Below are 18,773 nucleotides of genomic sequence, written 5' to 3'. Positions count from 1 at the left end.
CACACTTCACCGCTTTACACTCCCTTATCAGCTACGAAGTAGTGTTCGTAATCTCCTGATACAGCAAGCCACTACAAAAAATGAAATGAAATCTTTAAGTTTAACGTCCCACGTTATGTCGGTTAGGCTAAGGGAGGCGGTGATAATGAGAAATGAGTGAAATGGTGGAATGAAGAAAGTGAGAGGAAACGGGAGAACCCCGAGAAACCCCACGAGCACGGTGTTTGTCCACCACAAAGTACACACGGCGCGAGCTGGGATCGAACCAGGGACCCCAAGCACCAGAGGTGAACGCTCTATCACTGAGCCACCGCGCCCCCGCGCAAGCCACTACACTTACAAAATAGTAAGTCCTTTGATACCGTAAGACATTATATTGGCGTATGCAGAAGGACTGATGTGAAATGCGACTGGAAGGTTGGGAAACGGCATTTTTCGTTCGTTTGGGTGTCGAATATAACTTCACACACAGTAATAAAAATTTATACTAATAATACTAATACCATTACTATTACTATTAGTATTATTAGTATTAGTATTATAATACTAATACTAATAATAATTAAAAAAATTATAGTATAATTTATAATCTATTTAGTCGTAACAACTAAACCAAACAGATTTCGCATTGGGAAGGCTGTAGCTACATTTCAAATAAAATTATTTACAAACCAAAATGAAAACGGGAGTGTTTTGGGGGTGGTTCGCCCCAAAACTTATCCTTTTTTTCTAGAATTTCGGCTTTTGCCCCCGTGGCACCCCTGAATTTGAAAAAAATATCATGAATGCCACAAAAAATTAAACTAGAGACGCTAGACAACAAAATACTTTTTACTTCATGTCTCTATGCACAATAGAAGTGACCCTATACGCTTTTGTTTCATACACTATATAGACTATTAAAAATTATTTAAATGGTCCGCGGAATCGCGAAGCATACTGGGTGTTGGTGGAGGTATCTAGGAAAATTTCGTAGGTAAATTTAGCAAAAATGGGAAAGGGATTTCTTCGATAAAAAATGAAAATCAAGGGAAATTCTCCCACTGACTGATTGACAAATATAAACGCTTAAATTTTTATTTGTTCTTCGGCAATAAACCAATACAATAGCAATTATATATAGGGTGCGGAAAAAGTCCCGGAACGGTCCAATATCTCGCGAAATATACAGATCAGCAAAACAAAAATAACATGTGTTACATAGTTTTGAAAAAGCTATCCACTGATACCTAACGCAACCCCCTATCCCCACCCCCTTCGGGGATACAGGGAGTAACTTTAAAATTTTAAATGTAAACCCCCAATTTTTATATACTTTGCGAGATATTGGACAGTTCCGGGATTTTTTCCGCACCCTGTACATACACACACAAACACACACACACACACACACACACACACATATATATATATATATATATATATATATATATATATATATATATATATATATATGTGTGTGTGTGTGTGTGTGTGTTTGTGTGTGTGTGTGTGTGTATGTGTTTGTGTGTGTGGGTGCGTGCGTGTATGTCTGTTCAAAGTAGCGTAGTTTGCACCCACTGTAGGCTAGGTGTATTTGTGTGTGTATATTTTTGTAAAATAAAATAAAGGAAAAAGTGAAGAAAAAAGAAGTAGCAAAAAGCAATTGAACTAACCAAATGTGGTTTGTACTTCCTTTAAGGTTAATGTAAAGGGACAATTTTTGCCCATAGATGTCACTACAATCTTCGTATTTCTCCCATGTATTTTTTTTTTTTTTTTTTTACTTTTCACGAAGATTTACAATTTCTTTTAAAAATTTCAACCTAGAGAGTTCAAATTTTTAGAGAAGGAACTTCATAACCTATCAAAGGGAACATTCCCTGCCGATTTTTTATTTAGAATTTTCTTTATTCTTGAAACAATTCCATTTTTCAAGATTTAGATAGCCATTTTAACAATCAAGCAATTTCAACATTGAACAAAATTCTAAATAAAAAATCGACACAGATTATTGCCTTCGATAGATTATGAAGCTTCTTTTCTAAAAATTTGAAGTCTTTAGGTTGAAATTTGTAAGACAAATCGTGAATTTTCGTGAAAGGAAAAAAATATATGGGGGAGATACGAAGACTGTAGTGTCATCTATCGGCAAAACTTGTCCCTTTAAACCAACCTTAATATAGGTAAATTAATCTTATCACATAACTTTTGTCATAGGTATATTAGACACTTAACAAACTAGGGAAAATTTGATAAGAAAAGTGAAAATTGTGTGTCAATTGAGGGAAATTTTCTTAAGGAAACCTACAAACACTGCTACGGAGATTTTGTAGTGGTGAGACACAGCCCTCTGATGTGAGAACAGTCTTTCCACTACTATACCTTTTATCCAATCTATGATTATTACGTATTTAGTACTTTATTACGATATTTTCTTTCGATATTTTCTACTTCTTCTAGATTTATTATAGTTCAAATTAATTATTAAATCGTTCCTCTACTTCTTTCAGATAACAGAACTTCAAATCGAAAAATTAGAAGATGACGATGAATCTTCAAAAAATGTCGATCAAAAGACAACGCTCTTAAGTACATTACGAAACATTGCAATTCAAACAAAATCTTTATTCCTGCCACCGCTTGTTACGAAGACTTTAGTTATATTTTTGACGCTGTTTGCTCTACAATTTGGGTAAGAAGATATTACTCATTAAAAAAAAGTATTGAATATAAACATCGAGAACAGACGACAAGTGACAACCATGTTAACGAAGACGATGTCCCAGTATCCCGACTAGACCCATGATTGTCAGACCCAGTTTCCCGATTAGACCCATCACCTGCCAGATACAGTGTCCCGATTAGACCCATCACCTGTTAGACCCAGTATCCCAATTAGACCCATGATCTCTCAGACTCAGTGTCCCGATTAGACCCATGATCTGTCAGACCCGGTGTCTCGACTAGGCCCATCACATGCCAGACCCAGTGTCCCGATTAGACCCATGATCTGTCAGACCCAGTGTCCCGATTAGACCCATGACCTGTTAGACTCAGTGTCCTGATTAGACCCATCACCTGTCAGACCCAATGTTGTGATTAGACCCATCACCTGTCAGGCCCGGTGTCCCGATTAGACCCATGATCTGTTAGACCCGGTGTCTCGATTAGGCCAATCACCTGTCAGACCTGGTGTCTCGATTAGACCCATCACCTGTCAGACCCAGTGACCTGATTAGACCCATGATCTGTCAGACAAAGTGTCACGATTAGATCCATGACCTGTCTGGCCCGGTGTTCCGATTAGACCTACGACCTGCCAGACTCGATGTCCCAATTAGACCTATGATCCAGACAGACCCGGTGTTCCGATTAGACCTCTAACCCGTTGTGATTCGGACAAACTCATAACCCAGAATATCTCGTATAGACTCAGAGACGACGAAACGTTGTACTACACAATCAATAGAACTAGAAAATATTAAAATATTAGGATAAAGTTGTACTACACAATCAATAGAACTAGAAAAGATTAAAATGTTAGGATAAAGTTGTAACAGATCATGAGAAAAAAATTAAAAATACCTATGTTGGTAGTGATAAGTGAATGTGACTAACTGATATAAATACTTATTGTTCCAAATATCGAGATACTTAAAACTGATGTAGTGGACACCCGGGTTCAATTCCCGGTAGGAGCTCATTTGGTTCAGATTCCATGTTAATTAGTAAGTCTCGTCTCATATAGCCTCGTTGCTGATAGGGACGTTGAACTCAAACTCAACTCAACTCAAAATTGAAAATTTATTAGAATATTTCATTGTCCTTAATGTTGACCACGAGATGATATGAGAAAAGAAATATTTTTCTCGTATCGTCACGTCTCGTAAATTTTGTAGAACTCTCATTTCTTTTTGATTCTGGAAAAAACTTTTATTTTGTTTCATCCCGTATTGTAAATTTATGAACAAAATTTGCAATTGCAATTCACATGCTTTTAAACAATTGTATATTAATACACTAATAGAAAACGTTAGACATCACTCACGAGAGAAACATGTAATTTCTTTCCTTTTTTCTGTTATTCTCACGTTATTTTACTCTAATGCTGTTGCCATGAGAGTCGTGACATACACACACACACAGAGCAAGAAAAAATTGAATGTAGATTTAGTGGAGAGAAAGAGAGAGAAAAGGATCATATCAGGCCATGGGTCTTTGACTGCTTACAGGTCATAGGTCAGGAAGTTGCTAACATGTTCCACCTCTCTGGAACACAAGTTAAGGTCTATTCGAAAGGAAAGTCATGAAGAATAGTTTTGGAGTCACGAGAAAATGAATCAATGAATAAGTTTAGTCTACATAGCAAATGGCGACAAAGTGTAGTGGACGAGTGAGCTGCCAAGAAAAGGAAGTTTAAGGAGGGTATATGTGCGGATGGGCTTGGTAGATGCGGCGATCTGGTGATAGTCCGCTGTTTGAGCCTCTCTCTCATAGATTGCCAGCAGATGATCTATAGGTGTGTAGAGGCGACGAGGAAAGGTAGGAGTCTGATCTAAAAGACCCGCAATAATTGGATGAGAATTCGTAATGTGGTGTACGATATAACGTGTTCGGAGACGATAAAGGTGAGTAAGGAGAAACTGCATTGACGTTTGTTTATAGACAAGTGCAGTTGGTGTTCGAGGTGGCAGTAAAAAGGCTATTCGAATAGCTCGGCGTTCCAGTATCTGGAGGCGGTCATCAAAATTGCATAATATGGATTCTACAGTCGCTGGCCGTATATGAGTTATTACATTAAGATGCCAAAATAAGCTGGACACTTACCTCAAATGATAAACTTGAGTGTGGCGTATAGAAGGCTCGACGAAATGCTCGAGTGAAATAACATAAAGATACATAACTATAAGCTGTAGCATTACAAATATAAGCTGTCCAAAATTTCGATGATACTGCTCCCTCTTTAGTTTGTAACACCCAATAGACGTGGTATTGTTGTTTTCGTTTAATATCTTATTTATGTAGGCTAATAATGTGACGTGGTGCCATTGGAAAAACATAACTTTATATTGAGTAGATTGTAACTTTATCTGGCGGTATTGTATTGTAGTCTATATTATGCAGAATAATTCTCCCTGTAGATATTTTGAGTTCTTTTTCTACTAGTTTAATGTTACAAGTATGTTTGAAGGTAAATGGTGCACTCCGCATATACGAAAAGGCTGTTCATCTAGTTCTTAGGTTAAAGAATTAATTGTAGTTCGGAATTCTCACTGCAGGATGTGCAACATCTCATGATATTATAGTAACTACGTTGTCACTCATCCAAGCCCAAACAGCGTTACGTGAGGCGTGAAAGCGTTTGATACCTGTCGGATTGTGAAATGAGTGATCGAAATTAACTGAGAATTTATGTCAAATTTTGTTTCTAACTTGCGAAAATGGTTACAGAGAGTCCGAAATGTTGCAAGTAGCATTTGATGATACACCAACGAGTCGTACAACAAACTTTCAAAGGTTTGTACATTTCCAAAGTAGAAGAATGTCCTTCCAGGATTATTCCCATGTTTATAACCCGTCCTTTAGTTGGAGTGAGGAAACAATTGCTAATTGCGCTTGTGAAATCTGATGGCCGACTGTTTACGTGTAGAATTGCGAAAATGTTAAACATTTTTCTTGGCTCATGTCATTACGCGAAGATCAAGGAATGTGGTGTGTACCGAAACTTTAACACAGGAGCAGAAGGATCTTCGTGTTAGCATCAGCAGGGAAGTAGAGAAAGTAGGCACTAACAATCCGTCATACCTGGCCAGTCTCACCACATAGAGGGTGAACAATGAATTTACGTATGCGACACTGAAACCAAATTAATGTCCTCCCAATGGAAGTCGCTGGATACCCTAGTCCCAAAAAGATCAGACAAAATCCGATTCCGGGTGAAAGTATTACTGAGAGTCATTATTTTGTTTTTACGTGTTTGGAACAGTGTATTACGAAATTTTTCCACATGGCTAAATTTTCGATAAGGAGATAGGTCTACACAGCTGTGTTACAACGGTTACGCGATTACATTCGTCGTAATCGACTAGACAACTGAGGATGTGAACAGTGGTGTCCAATTTCTCTGCTCCCCCCAAAAAACCTCTCCGCCTTTACTTGCCATATCTAGCTCAGTGTTACTTTTTCCTGTGTTCTGCATCGAAAATCAACGAAAATCCGATGATGCAACTCCGACGTATTCTACAACAAGCATCCAGAACTGCTTCCAAGAAGAGCGACAACGTTGAAATCGGTGAGTTGTGTGCATTCAGTCGGAAATTACTTCGAAAGAGACAAGCACAAATAGAGGATAAGTCGTCTCTATGAATATTTTTTACAGCATCTGTCCGGGAATTAAATGAGCAACCTTTATATATCGTGTGTAATACAACAACCCAGACGCGTCTACTTCATAATAGTAAGTGAGCTTGTCAGTGTTATAAGCAGAAACGTAGTGAACTTTCGACACACAAAACTGACATGTATATTACATTTTCTTGCAGCTACTTTGGGTTTGGCCTGTGGTTTCCTGAATTGTTCAACAGATTTCAAGAATTCTACAGCCTTTATCCAAACAAGACTGCATCCGTTTGTGAAGTAGCCATGTTGAAGGACGAGTCGGCAGAAGAACCGGCAGAGTGCAATGACGAGATCGAGCAGCAAGTTTTCTTGAATTCTCTATTTGTTGGAGTGACGTGTCTCCCTACGGCACTTGTTACTGGCCTCGTTGTGAGGATAATAGGCAGGAAAGCATGTGTTGGTAAGTATCCTTCCTACGTTGTCTATATTTATATCGAAGTCACATTAAACTGTCATAAACTCATTTGGACATTATTTTGGCTGTGTGCGGCTCAAGCAATTTAATTTTCTTTTATTTTAAAAGGATTGTCACTTGCAAGCAGACTACGTTTCCCTGTGTGCGTTTTCGCGCTCAGAGGATGCAGACGACTGACTATGCCTTGGCCAGTGCTTCTTTAGCCAATCACAGCTCTGTCCGCTCTTACGTCATCCAGCACGAGAAATTCACGCGAACAGCGAGAACTAAAGAGATTTGGCGGATTGATTGTGATCCATTTGTGCGTATTGATTGTGATTTGCATGTTATGTTCTCAAGCCTCGTGGTAATCAATTTATGTGCAAGGTACTGAAAATAATTCTTACTTATTGTTTGTGGTGTTTATTATCTTTCGAAAAATATGATGCTGGATCTTTAGTGTGTAAGCATATTTAAGGTTGTATTTGGAATCTTTGCTTATGTGTAGTTGGCGTTAAAAGGAGCTATTACTTGTAATAAATTGTTTCATCGCCAACGCTCGGGCAAAACATTCTAGGTACGACTATCTAATGTAATGTTAGCTCTCTTAGGATTATCATCTTATGGAGTAAACGTTACAAAACTATGATTTCTAGTATTAGTTAAGCGAATTGTAATTTTAATCCTTAACTACTACGGTGATATTGAGTAGGATTTAGGGGGTTTTAGGATTTAGATTTTTGGACTTTCGGCATATTAGCCCGCCACGTATGAGGGATGACGTCCCTCGGCGAGCATACTATCCGGGGAAAGGGAAGGAAGAAGGCGGCCTGGGACCTATAAGTTCAGTACCACCCCGGCATTTGCCTGGTGTGAATGAGAAAAACCTAGGAAAACCTCATTCAGGATGGCTGGCCTAAAAAAACGTTCTAAACGTTTTCGACCGAGTGGGTGATTTCAAGTATCTCTAGTAAATATCATAGTGAAATCTGAGATACTCCAAGTATTAATGAACTCCATACTGTGCCTAATTTAATTTGTACTCACTTATATACGTAATGGGCTTATGGAGACACATTTGCATTGCATACAAAAACTTCTAGCACAGCATGTTGCAAAGTAAAAGTTAACAGACTTCTCAAGTAGAATTGGTCACTGAAGCCACTGGCTTGAAGATAAGACTTCATAGGCTTTGTACAGAATCATGTTTGGCCTTGTATTAAAAGCTTGACTAATACGTGATGCTAAATTCTGTATTTAGTAACACGTAAGTGAAGTTAGCAACTATTTATATGGAAGAAGGCGACTTATTCGCAGGGTTATCCAAACATAACTAGAAAAATCAATGAAAGAGAGAATAGGAGTCTGTTACCTAGATTTCTCCCAATGTGTTTGAACAATCCTACGAAAAATTCGAGGTTGGTCTCTTTCGATATAAATCGTTGTTAACCCCACTCACGTGTCTCTACAGTCTACTTAAATACAATTTGTCCTTTCTGAGATTTGCTTTCCTCTGTTTTTCCCTTCTTGCACGTTGTCATAACGATCAGGCAAGAAGAACTGTTTCTATGGGAACAGTACGTTCAACCAATTATAATGGCTAATTTCTCTTGCTCTGCAATGGTAAACATACCACCTTTCCGCACGTTGCCAATTTGAATGTAAACAAATGCACATTGTTTTAGTCGGATGTCAACTTGAGTAGTGCACCTGCTGGTTATTGAGAGCATTCTTTTTAGTTCTCTTTTGTGTCATTTAATTTTATAAAACTGAGATTTACTTACAGTGAATAATTTCGTGTTTCAATACTAGGGATGGCCAGAACCGGTTCCTGGTGGAACCGGTTTTCGGGTCTGAGCGGACCCGGTTCTTCGGATCCAGATCTGGAACCGGTTCTCAAGATCCGGTTCTGGAACCGGGTTTTCGGATCCAGGTCTGGAACCGGTTCTTCGGATCCAGATCTGGAGCCGGTTCCCAACATCCGGTTCTGGAACGGGTTTTCGGATCCAGATCTGAAACCGGTCCCGGAACCGGTTCTGAAAACCGGATCTTCAAGAACCGGTTCCTCGCAGACCCGGTTAAGCTGTAACCGAAAATTTGTGACCATCCATACGCTAAACCCGAGCTGCTGGCAGGCTGTGAACAGTGTGCTAGATGAAATGGTGGAATCGACAGGCAGGTGCCCAGGCGGCAGCTGCTTGTCTTATTTGGCTAAATAAACTGGGTAACTGGCAAACTCATTTTGTAAACAGGCAAACTGGCCAACTCATTTGGCTAAACACCCACTGGTGTTTTTTTTCTGGGGGCACAAGCGGGTCTGGGCGGGGAGAGCACAAGCGCATGCTCCTCTTTGCAGCGTTTTAAAGGTGAACTTTGTGCCTCCTTTAGGGTCTTTGGGGGCTTTCGGATCAAGGTCTGGAACCGGTTCCTAAGATCCGGTTCTGGAACTGGGTTTTCAGATCCAGACCTGGAACCGGTTCCTAAGATCCGGTTCTGGAACCGGGTTTTCGGATCCAGATCTGGAACCGGTTCTGGAAATCGGATCTCTTAGAACCGGTTCCGCCGGAACCGGAACTTTGGGGCCATCCATATTCAATACCGGACGCAAAAGCTGGCAACACAGCATTGAGCACCACGTGTACGCAGCGACCTGTCAGAAAAGAAAAGTAGTATCAATTGCAGTATAGATATGGAAGTTAACATCAGGCATTAGTCAAGCTCTTAATACAACGTTAAAAATGACTCTGCTTAAGGCACTATATGTCCATGGCTTAGCGATTGAGCCAGACTCCGACTTTCAGAAAATTTGTTTAGGAGCAACTTGAGGAAAATTCATTCTCTTTAATCATTTTTATGAAATGATATTAAATTGCCATTTAATGATGCAAGGAAGCAACTTAGAAGTTATTATGTATTAATTGATAAATATTTCAATTATTACTTAAAAGTTCGTTGAACAGGATGTCTATCGGTCACGAAAGTCACGAATGTCACGAAAAAGTCAGGAAATGAGAAAACTGTCATAAAAGTCAAGAAAAAGTCACGAAATTTTGGGACACGATTTTTTTATCTGTACAAATATACGTACAGACTGGAAAAATTTTGTCCTACAAAACATCAAAATTCACCACCAAAGATGTCTATGGTCGGCTTTAGACGCTACAAAATCGCTAGCAAATCGCATGCATGAAAATTCGTCCCAGTTCGCATGCAACTTTGCTCTTGAGAATACTCCGAAATTTTATTGTTTGATAAAGAAAAGGTCACGAAAAAGTCACGAAAATTCATTTTGGAATTTTAGTAGACACCCTGTATGAAAGGTGTATGTTGAGTACCTATAATATTATGCCAAAATAATCTTAAATTTGTTCAACCATAGTTTATGGTATATGATATGGTATAATATTACTGAGCTAGTTACTTTAGAGACGAAACTGAAAACATGCTTTTACAAGTATATTCAGCTCCCTAAAGTTATATTTACATTTGTTCCTCTACTTCCTAGGCAGGATTAATCTAAGTTACTTTAGAGAAGAAACTGAAAACATGCTTTTACAAGTATATTCAGCTCCCTAAAGTTATATTTACATTTGTTCCTCTACTTCCTAGGCAGGATTAATCTAAGTTACTTTAGAGAAGAAACTGAAAACATGCTTTTACAAGTATATTCAGCTCCCTAAAGTTATATTTACATTTGTTCCTCTACCTCCTAGGCAGGATTAATCTAAGTTACTTTAGAGAAGAAACTGAAAACATGCTTTTACAAGTATTTATTCAGCTCCCTAAAGTTATATTTACATTTGTTCCTCTACCTCCTAGGCAGGATTAATCTAAGTTACTTTAGAGAAGAAACTGAAAACATGCTTTTACAAGTATATTCAGCTCCCTAAAGTTATATTTACATTTGTTCCTCTACTTCCTAGGCAGGATTAATCTAAGTTACTTTAGAGAAGAAACTGAAAACATGCTTTTACAAGTATATTCAGCTCCCTAAAGCTATATTTACATTTGTTCCTCTACCTCCTAGGCAGGATTAATCTAAGTTACTTTAGAGAAGAAACTGAAAACATGCTTTTACAAGTATTTATTCAGCTCCCTAAAGTTATATTTACATTTGTTCCTCTACCTCCTAGGCAGGATTAATCTAAGTTACTTTAGAGAAGAAACTGAAAACATGCTTTTACAAGTATTTATTCATCTCCCTTAAGTTATATTTACATTTGTTCCTCTACCTCCTAGGCAGGATTAATCGAAGTTACTTTAGAGAAGAAATTGAAAACATGCTTTTACAAGTATTTATTCAGCTCCCTTAAGTTATATTTACATTTGTTCCTATATCTCCCAGGCAGGATTAATCTAAAATACTGTATTTGAGGTACATCGACGTGCGTTTATTAACATGAAATTCCTTGATGCTGGTTTGTATTAAGTGAAATTCGAGAATCCTCTCCGTTTAACATATTCAAATCATCATCATTTCTTTTATAATACTTTGTACTTATGATTGGCTTAGTTATTACCAGTTGTTTAAACAGTACTTTTGAAATTTATTTGTGATCAGAAACATTCGTCATTGCTCTTCTATACTAGGGTTTGAATTTCAGAAATTTAAATTTGTGTTTCGAAGAAAGAGTTTTTTATTCTTTTTAATTCTAGCAAGTTCAAACTTGAGACAACAATTTCTTACTCCAAAAGCCCGAAGGATGTCCTACGTTTTTCTAAAACGCTAATTCTTTGCTGGGAGGGAAAGGCACATTTCTGTTTGATGTATGAATAAAAGCTCCCTTGACTTCAAGGTTGACTACATAATTGCCCCTATCAGCCCTCCCATCTGGTATAATGGTTAGTGCTCGTATTTTCGATTACGTTGATTCCCGGTGGGACGGCATTCAACTCATTAAAGTGGTTCGGATTCCACGTTCAACTTAGCTATCCTCAATGCTGAAAACGAATCCTAAACCACAACGAGCAAACAAAATACTAAATAACTTCATTTTCAGGTTGCTCAAATCCAGTTTTCGTTGATTGAATGTTGAGGAGAGAAAAGTGTAAAATTAGAGCTGCATTTGCGTGCTTGATAAGGTCTGTATCTATCCATTGGATAATTCAGAACCAATCCACGTTGGCTGCGTAAATTTCTACCCTCGTTTCAGTGTCATTCAGGGTTTCGGTCAGATTCTGTAAAATGGCTACCTGAAGAAACCTGGAAGGGTAAGATAGTGTCTGATGAAGCCAAAGTGTTAGTTGGCGAAACTGTAACACTGTATGTAGTTTTTTATGTGAATATATTGTTTTGCTCAGCAAATAGTTTGTTTATGTTTAGGTAAGGGTCAGTGAAAGAGTTTGGTGCCGATGTCTGGTGAAGTATGGAGGCCTGCTTTCATAAAGCCCTTGGAGCTCTTATGGTCTATTCCAAACGGGGTTGGGGAAGGAGATAGTTTAACTTTTACTCAAATGTACAACTATAGGTTTAATAAATTTAATTTTAATTATTATTATCATGAGTTTGTAAAATTTATCTTTAGTAAGAAAGACCTGTATCTGATATTAAATTTCTTCTACTTATAGTGGGTGGCTTAATCATTGGAGGTTTCTGTATAGTTGGATGTTATTTTGTGACTTCTGCCACTCAAAATGTTATACTAACCTGTGCGTTTGAAGCTCTAAACGCCGTTTCATGGAGCGTTATGTTTACGATTATCGTTGATCTCTTCCCAACACAATTGAGGTAAGCAATTTGCTCTTCCTTTACTGTTGTTATTGCTTTAAATGACATTCGTACAATCTGAAGGTTCTATTACAGACGATAAAAAAATTACGGAGTTTTGATTAGGCACTCATATTTCGAGTGAGCAAAAGTGATCTTATAACAATAAATTTATTTATATTAATGCGCGTCTGTCCGTTTCAAATTATAGTTCCTATAATATACTACTACTAGTGAGTAATGATTATTGGATTGTACGTACTTTTCTTTAAGATTTTTCAATTAGACATATTGTATGTGGTTGAACTCGGTCAAGAGTAAGGGATATATTCAATCCCAAATTTAGAACTTTGGCACACAATTAACAGAATCGTAAAGGGAATTTTTTTACAGATAGCCTTCTTATAAATTATCTGATTTTGACGAAGTATGTCATGCGATTTCTTTGACGCTTCCCATTTCTTCCTATCGGTTGAATTTGAGATTACTCAGGATAAGCTGGAATGTTTAGAAAATATCGCTTCCAAAGTAACATTCATTAAAACAAATATATATCTCTTGCTTTAATATGTAAGTACTAAGTTTCGGGTCGGTATAACTCTGTCCTGGACGGAAATCGTAAATCCTGCTGCTTAAAAGAAAAAAAATGTAGTTTTCGTATGTCAGACATTTTATTGTAATTCATCTTTATTGCTGTCTTGCAGGATTGTTTCAAGCTTCCGTAAAGTTCTTTAGCTCTCCGTTCGATATGCTTTTGTTCATCTGATTCATACGAGAGCATTTCCAAAAATTTGCTGTCTAACTCTGAAATATCGTCATGACACGTAATGCCATTTATGAAGAAAATAATACTGTATATCAGTTTCAAGTGTGTAGCTGTATCAGCTCGTTCGAGGCAATCATTGGAATTAATCTCTGTTCGATGATTTTGCATACTGAATGGCAACGCTTCAGTTCACACCGCTATCGTTTCCAATGCTAGTGAATATCTGGCTTCGAGATTTAGGAGTCAATCCTACATCCTATATTTAAAAATGCAACCTTGACAAGAACAACCATGAAGACTGGAACCAAGGATCTTATAAAATAGAGGATCTGCTCTTACAACAAAATCTTGAAGCCATACATCACAGTTTCGCCACCCCTACTCTGCCCACTCCGCCCAATAGGATCGCAATGTTTTGAGCCAACAATCATGGCGGAAACGAAAGTAGCCAATCAGACGATGGCAGAAATGAGAGTAGCCAATCAGACGTGCCGATGCTCGGTTGCTTTTTGGCTTCACCAATTTAATAGGATGAAGATACATATGGGCAGATCCTCTATTTATAACATCCTTGACTGGAACATTGTCATACAGAATACGAGAAGGATTCAAATGACTGCCTCTAACAAACTAATGCAGCTAGACACTTGAAACTGATGTCCGTGAATCTGACCCACCCACATCTGCACTAATTTTAAAACATATGTCAAAAGTTACTGTTCAATTAGTACCGACAACCTATAATGTAAAAAATGTGCTGTTACACAAACGTCAAAAAACAAAAAATAATAAATAAATAAATAAATAAAATAAAAAATAAAATCCGGGTCGGGCTAGGTTAAAATTAGTGCCAATGTAGGTGGAGCCATTTTTACGTGAAGATAGCCTCAGCCCCTTTTAAAAATGCAACACTAATTTTGTAAACTATGCCAAAAATTAGTACTAAATTAGCGCTGACGATACCACATAAAAACATCAGTACTATTTATATCATCATAAATATTTTCTTTGATGATTCCGCCATTAAAATTCTTGAATATATATTGGCCTTCAGATAATAGCACCAATTTCCTTTCCATGCGGTATCGTCAGCACTAACTTAACATTAATGTTGTGTATGGGTTTTATCTCAATTGATTGAGTGGATGGGGCTAGCGTGAACCTAGTCCCACCAGAATCTTTTCTGTTTTTTGACGTCTATATAACGGCGAAAATTTTTAAACATTGTCAGGACTAATCAGGCACTAATTTTTGGCATATATTTTAAAATTAGTGCAGTTGTGGGGGGATCAAGTTTACGGACATTTGAATCTGATACATTATTTTAGACATTGATGGTATATTTATTATTATTATTATTATTATTATTATTATTATTATTATTATTATTATTATTATTATTATTATTATTATTATTAGTTGCAACCAGTAGATTCACAGCTGACACAAACTATGCCATTAAAAATGATCTGAAAAGTTAAGGAGTTGACTTCGAATGATGCTTAAGAGTTTTGCTCTTAAAAAAAAAAAATATATATATATATATATATATATATATATATATATATATATATATATATATATATATATATATATATATATATATATATAAATGAATAAATTTATAGTTAAGAAGTTTTTAATTTATTACATTTTTAAGACAATACAGTATACTATCCGTTGTAAAATTTAAACAATAACCTAAAATATAGGTTAAAACGAGATTTCTAATCATGTTTCCAATTTATTTCCTTAATTTCTCATTTACAACATCTTTAACTTAATTTTAACCCTACTCTATTCTTTACAATGCTTAACTTGTAACTAGATCCTGTTTAGTGATTTTAAAAAATATTTTAATCATACTTCCTTTATAAATAGTTCATATTAATACTTTTAATTTTATTTTCCAGAGCTTTAGCAACATCCCTGTCCATATCTCTAAGTTTTATAGGCGCTTTCTCAAGTAATATAGTGTTTGGCATGCTTCTGGACATAAACTGTGCCGTGCCAATCTTCCTAGTGGCAAGCTTTAATATTAGTGAGTATACAGTTATAAATTTGACGATTTTCTATAATTTTAAAAACAAATAAAGTTAGGAACAATGGCGGCTTATTTATAAGTTGATTTGCAGGGACCAGCCACCGTAGAAATACTATGATTCTGGTACCGGTAATGGTCTCCAGAATATTTATTATAGTTGAAGAGAGCTGAAAGATTAATGTAAGTTTCGACTTCTAAGAACAGCAATACCAGATGAAGAAACCATTTTATTATGTTAAGCTGTAGTTTAATATTTTTTTTCATTTCCTCAAAGAAAAAGGAATGAAACTGATGAAAAACTGCAATTTGAAATAGAACAAAATTTAAACTACAATAAAAACTGGATATTGATATACAACAAAAACTGCGTATTGAAATACAACAAAAATTTAAATACAACAAATACTGTATATTGAAGTACAACAAAAATTCGAATATAGCAAAAACTGCATATTAAAATAAAACAAAAATTCGTATACATCAAAACTGCATATTGAAATACAATAAAAATCAAATGCAACAAAAACTGCATATTGAAATACAAAAGATTCAAATGCAACACAAAACTGCACACTGAAATAAACAAAAATTAAAACTTCGTATTGAAATACAACAAAAATTCAAATTCAACAAAAACTGCATATTGAAATATAACAAAAATTCAAATGCAACAGAGATTGCATATTTAAATATTAAAAAAATAAATGAAACAAAAATTGTATATTGAAATACAACAAAAATTCAAATGGAACAAAAACTGTCCATTGAAATACAACAAAAATTCAAATACAACAAAAGAACTTAATATTAAAATATAATTATAAATTAAGGCTACACACATATGTGTACACAACTGTAAGCAACAATAATCATAAAACTTATTACAAAAAGGAAATTACGAAGGTCATTGACAAAACAGAACATAAAAGGTAGTGGTGTTATGAAATAGATTTAGAACGCCTGCATTACATATAACAATTTTGTTTTATATAACAATTAATGAAAAAATATAACATGTAAATTTTTTAACGGATTTCTTTTCTTCTTTAAACAAAAATTTACTTATTTAAATTAAATAAATGTGTTGTTTGGTGTTCCATCCAAATGTTTTTATTTATTTTATTTAATTACAGATATTTCCTTGATAATTATGTAGAACATTTAAGATATTTGCTTGCTTTATTTAAAAGGATTTAAATAAAATTATTAAATATGAATAATGAAGTCCTTCTCATAAAGTGACAACACGAAACAATTTATCTTTTTGGGTTACGTTAGGTGAAGAAATTTATTTGGAAGTTTGGCGTATTTATATCTACAAGCTAAACAATATGGTAGCACCTTCCGCTAAGATTTATTTTCAATTATTTCGTGTTAACAATAGAAGCATGAAAAGCTGTGTTATGTACAGGGCTACATGTTACAAGGTAAAAAAGCAAAACAAAACAAAAGTCATGAAATTATGATTTTTATCTTACTGTGCACATTTAAACACCTGCAACATATTATTATTATAAGTTATTGAACAATTTTTCATTTCCTGAATATATATATATATATATATATATATATATATATATATATATATATATATATATATATATATATATATATATATAAATTATCCCCAAGTAACTGCCATTAAAGTAACGGTTTAGTCACCAGATATTATTATTATTATTATAATACATGCATAACAATAATTTATAAACATGTATTTGAAAAGTATGCCTCTCTGAGTTAAAAATAGGTTTTAAAACATTGAAAAATTAGTAGTTATGTGTCTGTTTTTTTTATTTTCTCACTGTTATTATTATTATTACTATTATTATTATAGTATGCGGCTTACTTTGTCTCACACTGCCAACGTCAACACCAGCCTCATCATCTTCGCCGAAGGAGGTCGAGGAGCTGAAGCTTTGAAACGTTCCTTTTCATATAAATCTTCAAAATAAGAAATTCACAAATTCTCCCACAATTTCTCACGTAAATAACAGAATTAGATACGCAGTCTACAATGATGTGAATAATGTGATTTTTTAAATAGAGAACTGAGTGCTGTGTATAAAACTTTGTAATTTATGTAATAATGTGCTGCGTCCTTGAATAAAACTCGACTTAAAACTTTTCTTTCCAAGTTGTACAATTATTTCTACAATATCAAATGCAGCCCTGTTCAACTATCACACTCGGTCACCAACTCTGGTACTACACACTGCGATTTTGTTGGACTCCAACAACATTTTAAATATATATATACTATGCATTAACTTTATGAGGAGGTCTTAGCTGTAGTATGTATATAAGATTGTACACTTCTCCTGTATCTCATAGCGTGTGATGAAGCCAAAGAGTTAGTTGGTGAAACTTTAATACGTATTTAATTTTTAGTGAAAATATATGGTTTTGTTCAGATCTATAAAAATAAATAAAAGTTAAAAACTCTTGAATCATCCGACGGATCTCGATCAAATTTTCAAGTTAGATAAAGTTTAAACTGAGATAATTTGTGTCATATCAATTTGATGGTGTAACTTAAAGGTGTTGTAAGGAAGAGACATTTAAGTGATCGAAAATGACAGATATTAGTGTCGAATCCATAGTGTTTGCCCTGTTTGGGAAAAAATGAAATGAATTTTTTGAGTTTTACGTCCCACGGTTATGCCGGTTAGGCTAAAGGAGACGGTGATGACGAGTAATGAATGAGATGGTGGAATGAAAAAGTGGGACGAAACGGGAACCCCGAGAAAAACCACGCACACGGTGTTTGTCCACCCCATAGTATTTGGGGTTGCTAAGATGAACAGTAATACTTTTAATGCCGTTTAAATCCAAATTCAGCCCCGTAACTTGATGGAGGGTGAGAAATATAAAAATGATCGAAATGACCAATATCAGTGTCGAATTCATAGTTTTTGGAGTCGCTGAGATGAACGATGACACTTCCGATGCCGTGCGCCGCAACATAGGGAGGGGAGGAAATATGTAAAAATCTTCGAAAATGACCGAGAGCCCTGTCAAAGAGCTCTTTAGTAATAGTAAAAAGTGACTGACTAACGGAACATGTTACTATTTTATCTTAATTTAACCCAGCGAAACGGGTAATTGATGCTTGCTTTGGTACTTCTTCAGTGTTGCTTATCGAGAGAACTTATTTCTTTCTTTTATCTTTTCTGTCATTTGTATTGCCTAGATTTCTGATGGAGGCAGCAAGCAGATTGTTGTAAGAAGCTCCCATAAGGAGAGGGAAGGTTTGAATTTTATTCGTTCTCTTCGTGCCGTTTATATTCTTACGACTAACTTATGTTACAAGTACCAGGATTTCCTATCGTATATTACATTATATATATCTGCACGAAAGCAAAGAAAGCACATATATTTGTAAATAAGAAGCATTTTTTTATTTATGTGAAACACATGCTTATACTACTTTGCAAGGTGTTTCAGTGGTAAATCGCTTACCTCTGGTGAGTAGGGTCCC

General features: G+C 35.6%; 1 protein-coding gene across 2 annotated transcripts in view; it reads left to right on the top strand.

Moving 5' to 3' along the window:
* LOC145679887 (synaptic vesicle glycoprotein 2B-like) overlaps window positions 1-17,404 on the top strand; it is a 76,016-nt gene extending 58,612 nt beyond the window's left edge. For both annotated transcript variants that reach the window (XM_081750404.1, XM_081750403.1), the window contains exons 7-11: window positions 2,493-2,674; window positions 6,525-6,781; window positions 12,344-12,503; window positions 15,162-15,289; window positions 17,130-17,404. In XM_081750404.1, coding sequence (XP_081606530.1) covers window positions 2,493-2,674; window positions 6,525-6,781; window positions 12,344-12,503; window positions 15,162-15,289; window positions 17,130-17,215 — 813 coding nt within the window. In that variant the 3' untranslated portion in view covers window positions 17,216-17,404. The remainder of the gene's footprint in view (window positions 1-2,492; window positions 2,675-6,524; window positions 6,782-12,343; window positions 12,504-15,161; window positions 15,290-17,129) is intronic.
* The last annotated feature ends 1,369 nt before the right edge of the window (window positions 17,405-18,773 follow it).

The sequence above is a fragment of the Thermobia domestica genome, chromosome 2 (assembly GCF_964235325.1).
Source record: "Thermobia domestica chromosome 2, izTheDome1.hap1.1, whole genome shotgun sequence".
Classification (NCBI taxonomy): domain Eukaryota; kingdom Metazoa; phylum Arthropoda; class Insecta; order Zygentoma; family Lepismatidae; genus Thermobia; species Thermobia domestica.
This window is presented reverse-complemented; position numbering and strand designations above follow the sequence as displayed.